At 44.3% G+C, this 10,515-nt stretch overlaps 2 protein-coding genes across 2 annotated transcripts in view; both read right to left on the bottom strand.

The window, feature by feature from the left end:
* Positions 1-36: 36 nt before the first annotated feature.
* zgc:153012 (uncharacterized protein LOC777626 homolog) lies at positions 37-1,676 on the bottom strand. The gene is made up of 2 exons (XM_056575930.1): positions 1,083-1,676; positions 37-568 (listed from the first exon to the last, which is right to left on the bottom strand). The coding sequence occupies exons 1-2, from the start codon at positions 1,572-1,574 to the stop codon at positions 461-463; spliced, it is 600 nt and encodes a 199-aa protein (XP_056431905.1). The 5' UTR covers positions 1,575-1,676; the 3' UTR covers positions 37-460.
* Positions 1,677-5,401: 3,725 nt separating this feature from the next.
* mogat3a (monoacylglycerol O-acyltransferase 3a) overlaps positions 5,402-10,515 on the bottom strand; it is a 6,730-nt gene continuing 1,616 nt past the window's right edge. Inside the window, exons 4-9 of the mRNA XM_056575824.1 lie at positions 9,778-9,921; positions 9,149-9,279; positions 6,477-6,520; positions 6,187-6,277; positions 5,819-5,927; positions 5,402-5,629 (exon numbers count right to left, since the gene is read on the bottom strand). Coding sequence (XP_056431799.1) covers positions 5,475-5,629; positions 5,819-5,927; positions 6,187-6,277; positions 6,477-6,520; positions 9,149-9,279; positions 9,778-9,921 — 674 coding nt within the window. The 3' untranslated portion in view covers positions 5,402-5,474. The remainder of the gene's footprint in view (positions 5,630-5,818; positions 5,928-6,186; positions 6,278-6,476; positions 6,521-9,148; positions 9,280-9,777; positions 9,922-10,515) is intronic.

Genomic DNA, 10,515 nt, shown 5'->3' with positions numbered 1-10,515 from the left:
ATAGTCAGACCAGACGCAGCAATCCCAGATAATCATCTAGCTGGGTTGAGAGGTCAGATGCAGCGATCACAGAGCCTTCCCACACGCTGACTTCCTCTTTTGTGATTGGGCCAAATACATTCCAACTCTCCCTGTGCCGCATGGGTCGGCCAATAGGAGAGTTGCTCCCACTCGCAAAAAAACGTGACTCTCGTGTCAAAAACCTCCTTGTTCCCACGACAACCCCTCAAACACTGGCTGCTTGTCAGTCTACAATACATATTGTATTACTTGTAGAAGTTGAACGCCGAACAAACACTAACACATACCAACACACACTAATACACACCAACACACACTTATACAACATAACCTGTCAATTAGATTGTATATAAAACAGAGACAGCTAGGACAGCATGTTTAAATGAAAGAATACTTATCTCTAGTTTTATTCTTATTGTTTTTAATATACGATGGTGTTTTACCTGGTTTCCGCTGAAATGCTGAACATGGTGTGGTCGAGTATGGACACTGTTTGGCTGGGGTTGAACAAACCATCTTCAGGTCGGTGGAGACACACTCGCTCAGACTGTGGAGAGAGAGAAGAGAGAGGGACACACATTTGCATATTCCATCCAGTTCCATTCCAACAGTTAATCATCATCATCATCATCATCATCATCATCAAACTTTATTGCAGACTCCAACGTTCAAATAGACATACAATCACATACAGTACATAAAACAAACATGCAGTGTAAAAGGCATTATGTCACCTAATATTAATTATTATTATTATTATTATTATATTGACCATCTGGTAACCACACTACCACAACCTCGATGGTGACGGCACTACCATTATCCCCATGGCCACCACTTTAACAGCATGACCATTACAATGAGACCATCACCACAGTGACAACACCATCACCATGACAACCGGACAATCACCACAGTGATTGTCCGGTTGTCATGGTGTGTGCATATGTATATGTGTGAGTGTTTACATTTTCGTATGAAAACATGTGTAAGATTATATGGAAACATTTGTGTGTTTGTATGTGTACATATATATGTGTCTGTGTACGCATGTGTGGTACCTGAGCATTGGTGTCCAATTGGAGAACAGGGATACTGAGTAGCCGTGGTGGCAGAGCGGAGTCCTCTATTGGCTGGATAGAGTCAAGGAGGGGCAGCCTGATTGGCTGCAGGCCTCTGAATGGTCTCATATCCGTTTTGATTGGTCTCTGGGCGAGAACATGAAGCCCCTCCCCTTTCCGTAGAGGAAGCTGACGGATGATGTCCAGGGACTCCAGTGAGTGGGCGTGTCTCATGCTTTCCATCATCCTCCTAAGCCCCGCCCCCTCTTCACTCTCCAGGAAGTCCCTGCAGGTCCATCGCCCGCGGCAATAGGGCTCCGCCCGCCCAGTGGCCAATCGGATCACCCTGAAGCGTGAGGAGCTCCGGAGGAGGGAGGAGCTACTTGGCTGGGAGGAGTTTCCCTGAGAGCTGCAACCAGATTGGCCGGCCAGTGTCCCAGCATAGTCTGATGTCACACTGATGACCTCGAAGCTTCTCCTAGTGACACTCATCCTAACACGCACACAATTTGTGTCGGACACACACACAAACACAACCTCGGTTTCTTTCTCTGACAAACACACACAGACACACACACACACACAAGCAGTGTATCACACACTCTCACACAAACACATCTGCACACACACAAACACACACACACACAATCTCTAACACACACACACACGCTGTCTCTGTCCTTTACTCGCACACACTTTCCCTATCTTTGTCTCTTCTTCTTTCCCTCACAAACACAAGCACACTAACAGATACTGACAGACACTTGCTAGCGGTCTGTGTGTCTCTCTCTCTTTCTCTCTCTCACACACTCTTGCACACACACTCAAACACACCAACACATACTGAGCCACACTAACTAGCTGTCTATGTCTCTCTCTAGCTCTCTCTCTCTCTCTCTCTCTCACTCCCCCTCTCTCTCTCGTCAACAGCCTTCTCAGGTCCCAAGATTGACGTCCCGTCCAGACAATACCTCCTTTGTGCACAGTGCAACTCGGGGTGACCAGATGAAACTTTCCACTTTTTCTCTCCCGTCTCGGTCCCCTCTTCCTCTCTCTCGATGTGTTCTCCTCCGTCCTGTTCTCAACGGCGTAGAACCAAACAATGATAATTAAGGACTTTATAGCCTAAGTAAAACATTCCGTGCCGCTCCGCTCCTGGCGGCGCCCGGGCCGATCCACGCCGACGGACATTCCTGCTGTGACGTCAGCGGGCTGCAGGGAACGCTCCGCACGGCGTGGCTGGAGAGAGAGGGAGACGGCCATATCCCCAGCTTCACAATCAGCAGTCTTGATCATCCCCCTTTGCTTCTTTTGAGTACAGACTGTAAAGTATAGACTGTTGAGTAAGGAGTGTAAAAACCTCAGACTGCTTAGACTGTTGAGTATAGACGTTATAAAGTATAGACTGTTTGGACTGTTGAGTGTAGAGTATAAAGTATAGACTGTTGAGTAAGGAGTGTAAAAACCTCAGACTGCTTAGACTGTTGAGTATAGACGTTATAAAGTATAGACTGTTTGGACTGTTGAGTGTAGAGTATAGAGTATAGACTGTTGAGTAAGGAGTGTAAAAACCTCAGACTGCTTAGACTGTTGAGTATAGACGTTATAAAGTATAGACTGTTTGGACTGTTGAGTGTAGAGTATAAAGTATAGACTGTTGAGTAAGGAGTGTAAAAACCTCAGACTGCTTAGACTGTTGAGTATAGACTTTATAAAGTATAGACTGTTTGGACTGTTGAGTGTAGAGTATAAAGTATAGAGTATATGTATAGATGATAGACCATTGAGTATAGACTGAATAGACTGTGAGTCAAGGCCAGTGATTCCCAACCGTCCCAAACTTTAGGTTTACTACTCAATTGAAATCAAGACCTTTCGTGGACCACCTCATACGAAACAGTAAAAAACATATAAATTAAAATGTAGTGGTTGAAGAAAAAAGTGAAAAGGGTTTGGTTAGGGTTAGCCCCCTTTTCTCACAATTATAACTGCAAGAATGCAAGGCAATGATCAGTGGGAAACGGTGGAAAAGATTAAAGATTATGCTCAAAGTGTGTTTTGACAAAGAAAACACACAAATTAACTAGCTAGATTAACAGTAATCTGAAACATAACACTTGAAAACATATTATGGAACACACAAAGGTTGGCACTATGTCTGAAATACAAGCCATAATACTATCTTTACTTTATAATAAGAACAGTGTATTTATTTTCCATTATAAATGTTTATTTATATTTTATTGTAAATATATTTTTCGTGTACCACTAGTATAGACTGTGTATAGACACAAGTATAGACTGTTGAGAATATAAACCATATCCAACATGGACTGTTGAGTACAGATTTATAAAGTATAGACTTGAGTATAGACTGTATAGACTGTTGGGTATAGGCTGTTGAGTATATACTGTATAGACTGTTGAGTATAGACTGAATAGACTGTTGAGTAGATAGTTGAGTATAGACTGTATTGACTGTTGAGTAGAGATTGTATAGACTGTTGAGTATAGACTGTATAGACTGTTGAGCAGAGATTATTGAGTATAGACTGTAGAGTATAAACAATATCGAGTATAGAATTTTGAACATGGACCCATATAAAATGGAGACTGCATAGACTATCAATTGTTGTAATAAAGGCATCAGAGGAACTACATTCTAGTCTCGAGTCTAGAGTGAACCACCTAAAGGCCTTTAGAGGAACTACATGCGACCACAAGTTTACCTGACATCTTCTACTATCATCCCTCCATCATTCTGTCTCTCCTCTATCATCCCTCCATCATTCTGTCCCTCTATCACCCCCCCATCATTCTGTCCCTCTATCATCCCTCCATCATTCTCTCTCCCCTCTATAAACCTTTCATTATTCTGCTGGTTTTCTGACATAAATTGCTGCTTTAAAGATCAAAATGTAATAAAATTGTTTTATTATTCATATTTGCTTATTCCAACATGAAATATTAAACATAAAGTCTTCACATTAAATCACAGATCAATCATACAGTATATATTTTTTATGTTTCTACTAGCAGGTCTAGCCGGGTCATGTGGCTATGCGTGCTAGCATGGCTTTTTCGCTCACTGGGACCTCCTGTGGTTGTCTAGTGCTAGCATACCACTGTAGCTAAAAATATGATGTCGGCGTATTATGTGAAGATGATGTCATGATTTTTGTATGTTATGGGGCGGTGATGCCATGATGTAGGCGTGTTATGGGGCGGTGATGCCATGATGTAGGCGTGTTATGGGGCGGTGATGCCATGATGTAGGCGTGTTATGGGGCGGTGATGCCATGATGTAGGCGTGTTATGGGGCAGAATGCCAGGATGTTGCCGTGTTATCGGGCGGTGTTGTCAAGTTGTCAGCGTTTTATGTGACTGTGATGTGAGGATGCTCTCATGTTGTGTGAAGTTGATGTCAACATGTGGCCGTGTTATGGGGCGGTGATGTCATGATGTGGGCGTGTTATGGGGCGGTGATGTCATGATGTGGGCGTGTTATGGGGCGGTGATGTCATGATGGGGGCGTGTTATGGGGCGGTGATGTCATGATGGGGGCGTGTTATGGGGCGGTGATGTCATGATGGGGGCGTGTTATGGGGCGGTGATGTCATGATGTGGGCGTGTTATGGGGCGGTGATGTCGTGATGGTGGCGTGTTATGGGGCGGTGATGTCATGATGGGGGCGTGTTATGGGGCGGTGATGTCGTGATGTGGGCGTGTTATGGGGCGGTGATGTCATGATGTGGGCGTGTTATGGGGCGGTGATGTCATGATGTGGGCGTGTTATGGGGCGGTGATGTCATGATGGGGGCGTGTTATGGGGCGGTGATGTCGTGATGTGGGCGTGTTATGGGGCGGTGATGTCATGATGGTGGCGTGTTATGGGGCGGTGATGTCATGATGGGGGCGTGTTATGGGGCGGTGATGTCATGATGTGGGCGTGTTATGGGGCGGTGATGTCATGATGTGGGCGTGTTATGGGGCGGTGATGTCATGATGGGGGCGTGTTATGGGGCGGTGATGTCATGATGGTGGCGTGTTATGGGGCGGTGATGTCATGATGTGGGCGTGTTATGGGGCGGTGATGTCATGATGTGGGCGTGTTATGGGGCGGTGATGTCGTGATGTGGGCGTGTTATGGGGCGGTGATGTCATGATGGGGGCGTGTTATGGGGCGGTGATGTCATGATGTGGGCGTGTTATGGGGCGGTGATGTCGTGATGTGGGCGTGTTATGGGGCGGTGATGTCGTGATGGGGGCGTGTTATGGGGCGTTGATGTCGTGATGGGGGCGTGTTATGGGGCGGTGATGTCATGATGTGGGCGTGTTATGGGGCGGTGATGTCATGATGGTGGCGTGTTATGGGGCGGTGATGGCGGTGCGCTATATGAAGGAGATGTGGCGGTCATCTGGGACGCCGTACAGATGTTTGTTCTTCTCAAACAGCTCAGAGAGCGCCTCCATGTATTTACCATGAAGAACATCTATGTCTTCACTACTGGGGGACGGAGCCTGGACCACTGAGATAGGCTCACCAACTATGGAGAGAGAGAGAGAGAGAGAGAGAGAGAGAGAGAGAGAGAGAGAGAGAGAGAGAGAGAGAGAGAGAGAGAGAGAGAGAGAGAGAGAGAGAGAGAGAGAGAGAGAGAGAGAGAGAGAGAGAGAATCAAGGACAAGCTAACACTTAATTGCTATAATTGTTTAGATGTGATGTGATATAGTTGTACCTATAGTGTTAATGGATTTCCTGTAGGGCATGAGGCCAAAGCTGTATTGAAACACTCCTCTGGCATGGAACAGAGGTAGAGAAACTCCCATAATGCACTGCAGCCGCTCCTGGGTAAAAACAAACATAATATAGTATAACATTTAATACAAATACACTGATATACTCTCTATATTATCCCACATATTAAATGGCCACTGACTACAGAAATCGATAATTTGCCCAAATATGACTGAAAATATGAAACTATTTTATCAATACAAAACATACTTAATTGATTCCGAGAAAAAAACAATAATATATTATAACAATATATGACTAATCATATTAGTACAATATATAATAATATCATATAATAGGAATTATTACCTGAAGTGAACGCAGAGAAGAGCCACTGGGGTTGGGAACCTGGTCAAACAGCTCATTCTCCCCGAAGGAAAACACAGGAACCAGATGAGCTCTGCACACACACACACACACACACACACACACACACACACACACACACACACACACACACACACACACACACACACACACACACACACACACACACACACACACACACACACACACACACACACAGACCTTTCAGACACCTCTAAGATATACCATCCCTGCATCCCTCCTATCAGGTACCTCCAATAGGTTCCACCCACCCGTGTTTGAGCGCCAACTTGATGAAGCCCTTCCTCTTGAGAAGCTGAAAAAAGACACACTGTTAAAAAACAACCCCATCATCCTTCTGTAATGCATCCATCAATCATCCATCAACCATTCATCCATCTATCTTTCTACCATTATCCATATATCATCCACCCCTGTTGTATTCTAACACAGTGTTCCTATTTGCAAACAGAGACTTCAAAGCTGACTTTGCACCACGGTGAAGGTTGGGGGTTTATTGGCGAATCAAGGATAATAAAATTAACGATAATTTGGTCTCACCTCGCTCTCCTGTAAGATTAGAGTTGATTGGTTTGTTTAAAGACCTGCAAAGTGAGAGTTAATTGTTAACTCTCTGACCTTTAAGTGTCAGAGAAGCTTTAGGTCTAGCACACCTCCCTCGGACGTGGACATCTACCACTGCCCTGATGGAGATAGCCAAACCCCACCACACACACACACACACACGCACACGCACACGCACACACACACACACACACACACACACACACACCTTGATGACCTTGTAGGTCATCATCACTCAAATAGTGGCCAAGATGATTCACCCTCTCACCCTCACCCTCGGATGATGCAATCAACAACAACCACTGCCAAGAAGGAGCTGTGAATATACTGTGGTGTCTTACTATTAAGTGGCTGAGAAGCTTAGCCCTCTCTTGGAAGCTGCCATCAACATCAACCGCTGCCAAGACGGAGCTCCACGCACAGTGCAGAGTGGGAAATGTTCACCGGCTGCTTGGCAGACACTGGCAAAAACATCGGGATTTGCTCCTGTTTTCTCTAAATTAGTCTTATTTTAGTAACAGCGACAAAAAGGCATGGATTACTCGGTTGAAAATCTAATCCAACACATAATACCACTTAAAAAGTGGTATTATGTGTTGGATTAGATTTATATATGTATATATATATATGTGGTTTTTTTTATGACTTTAGGCTCACTGCCCCTTTACAGTCATAATCCCTTTCTTTTAAGCAATGACCTATAATTATATAGATAAAATAACTATTAAATGAAGAAAAATTGAATCTATCAAGGAACCTTACACAGAACAGGCCAACGCAGGCCATCATAGCCCCTTCTCTGTCGTTGAAAAGGGAAAGGGGGGGGGGGGGGGGGGGGGGGGGGAGTATCCAGTTGGTTGTAATCTGAAACCTCACCGCTAGATGGCACTAATGGTGTGTAATTCTACACATTGCAAATAGAGGCAAGTAAGTTTGGCATGGGGCAACATTCTTTCTAAAGGAGTGGAAGGCGGCTCAGAAGATGTAGATGTAGATGTAGATGTAGAAGCATAACCTCAAATAAAGGTAGTTTTCACCCATGAAATCTGTAGATTTGGTCTGGTTCAGTGGCGTAGTTGCTACTTTGTAGCATTTCTCATTTGGTTTGGTTTGCATACACAAAGGACTTTGTCCCACGAGGCTAGCAAGGTACACACTGATCAATAGACCGCCTGTCTATTGGGCAGTAAATCAGAGGGGATCTCATAAGCTTTCTTTTTGCGGACATGGATGCACTTGTGGACCGCGAACCCTGTCTTCAGGCGGACCAGAGTCTGTTTGTTTAGTCCGCCCCAGAGTTCGGTCGAGTTCACACCCCCTAAAACAAACAGTACTATCGGTCAACCCACGTACGATTACAAGTTTATCCGTACCAATCTCCCTTACTCAGACGGAGTGCTCATCCAATACTTTTTGATGAATCATTGTTCTAAGTTATAGGCCATCTAAGAATCAGGCCTACTTGTTAATTAGTCAAATCTTATGTTGTAGTGTGTTTGGTGAAATAAAATATCATTGAATTGCTGTCTTATTTCATGTGGACAATTGTATTACTATTATTATCATTACTTTTGTTATAATTATTATCATTTTTAAATAAATGATAACATTTTCAGCACCAAGCGATGTCCCCAGCTCCAGATCTACAAACTGCTTCAGCGTCATATCATGGTTGAGGCTAGCTGTTTATCAACCTTAGCCTTCATCGCCCCTCATAAGGATCTGGATGGAAACAAAACTCTAGGTGATGGTCAATTGAGAGTTAAATGGTGAGCTTAAAACCCTGTAAAGTGAGTTAATCTGTTTATTTTGAGACCTGTACAGTGATTGAATTGGTCTGTTTAGAAACCTGTAAGGTGAGGGTATATTGGTTTGTTTGGAGACTTGTAAGGTGCGTTAATTGGTCTCTTTAGAGACCTGTAAGGTGAGAGATGATTGTTTGTTTAAGGGAGTTAATTGGTTCATTAGGTTCCCTTTAACATGAGTTAATTGTTTCGTTAAGTTAATATGAGTTAATTGATCAGTTTAGAATAGAGAACTATTAAGTGAGTTAATTGGTTCGTTTTGAGACCTGTAAGTTGAGTTAATTGGTTAGTTACAGCCCTGTACCGTGAGTTAATTGGTTAGTTACAGCCCTGTACCGTGAGTTAATTGGTTAGTTACAGCCCTGTACCGTGAGTTAATTGGTTAGTTACAGACCTGTAACGTGAGTTAATTGGTTAGTTACAGCCCTGTACCGTGAGTTAATTGGTTAGTTACAGCCCTGTACCGCAAGTTAATTGGTTAGTTACAGCCCTGTACCGCAAGTTAATTGGTTAGTTATAGCCCTGTACCGCGAGTTAATTGGTTAATTACGGACCTGTAACTTGAGGGCTCCAGGTCGAGCGTCCAGGGCTTCGGGAGCTCCCCCTATTGCCAGGACAGCAACATGACCTCCCTCCGGACGAGACAGCAGGTAGGACAGACTGTTCTTACAGCTGGACACTAAGCCTAGAGAGACAGACAGGTAGTCACCACACCGAGAGACAAAGATAGGTACACACTAAACTGAGAAAGACAGACCAACAAGACAGACTTTACTTGCAGCTAAACCAATAGACTCCTTACAGCTAGACACTAGGCCTAGAGAGACAGACAGGTAGACACTGGACCTAGAGAGTGAGAGACCGATAGACCCTTCATCTAGAGACACAGACAGGTACGACAGACTGGACTAACAGCTAGACAGTAGGCCTCAAGAGACAGACAGGTAGATACTAGACCTAGAGCGTGAGAGACAGATAGACCCTTGATCTAGAGACACAGACAGGTAGGACAGACTGGACTAACAGCTAGACACTAGGCCTAGAGAGACAGACAGGTAGACACTGGACCTAGAGAGTGAGAAACCGATAGACCCTTCATCTAGAGACACAGACAGGTAGGACAGACTGGACTAACAGCTAGACAGTAGACCTAGAGAGACAGACGGGTAGACGGCAGACTGACCTCCAGTCATGATGTAGTCCCTGAAGAGAGGCACTCTGAACCAGAAGGGCAGCATGAGGAGGTGGGGCTTCAGCCCGGGGAACAGAGTAGAGAACCCGGTCGCCTCGGTGCAGAAGTTACCGAACGCGCCCGCGACCAGCACCCCTACGCAGAGGACAATACACATGACTATACTGGTAATATACTACTGTCATACTATACTACTCCCAGCCCTACGCAGAGGACAATACACATGACTATACTGGTAATATACTACTGTAATACTATACTACTCTCAGCCCTACGCAGAGGACAATACACATGACTATACTGGTTATATACTACTGTAATACTATACTACTCCCAGCCCTACGCAGAGGACAATACACATGACTATACTGGAAATATACTACTGTAATACTATACTACTCCCAGCCCTACGCAGAGGACAATACACATGACTATACTGGTAATATACTACTGTAATACTATACTACTCCCAGCCCTACGCAGAGGACAATACACATGACTATACTGGTAATATACTACTGTAATACTATACTACTCCCAGCCCTACGCAGAGGACAATACACATGACTATACTGGTAATATACTACTGTAATACTATACTATTCCCAGCCCTACGCAGAGGACAATACACATGACTATACTAGTAATGTACTACTATACTAGAACTGTACTACCATATTTGTACTACTCGTCTCCCACATGTAGACACAGAACAAAACGCATGACTAT

Source organism: Gadus chalcogrammus, chromosome 17 (genome assembly GCF_026213295.1).
Source record: "Gadus chalcogrammus isolate NIFS_2021 chromosome 17, NIFS_Gcha_1.0, whole genome shotgun sequence".
In the NCBI taxonomy this organism is placed as follows: Eukaryota; Metazoa; Chordata; class Actinopteri; order Gadiformes; family Gadidae; genus Gadus; species Gadus chalcogrammus.
This window is presented reverse-complemented; position numbering and strand designations above follow the sequence as displayed.

Excerpts from the sequence above, each read along its gene's own strand:
- zgc:153012 (XM_056575930.1), bottom strand. The coding sequence starts at position 1,574 with ATGAGTGTCACTAGGAGAAGCTTCGAGGTCATCAGTGTGACATCAGAC. Across the intron at positions 569-1,082 it reads AATTGGACACCAATGCTCAG|TCTGAGCGAGTGTGTCTCCA; the intron begins GTACCACACATG and ends CTCTCTCCACAG.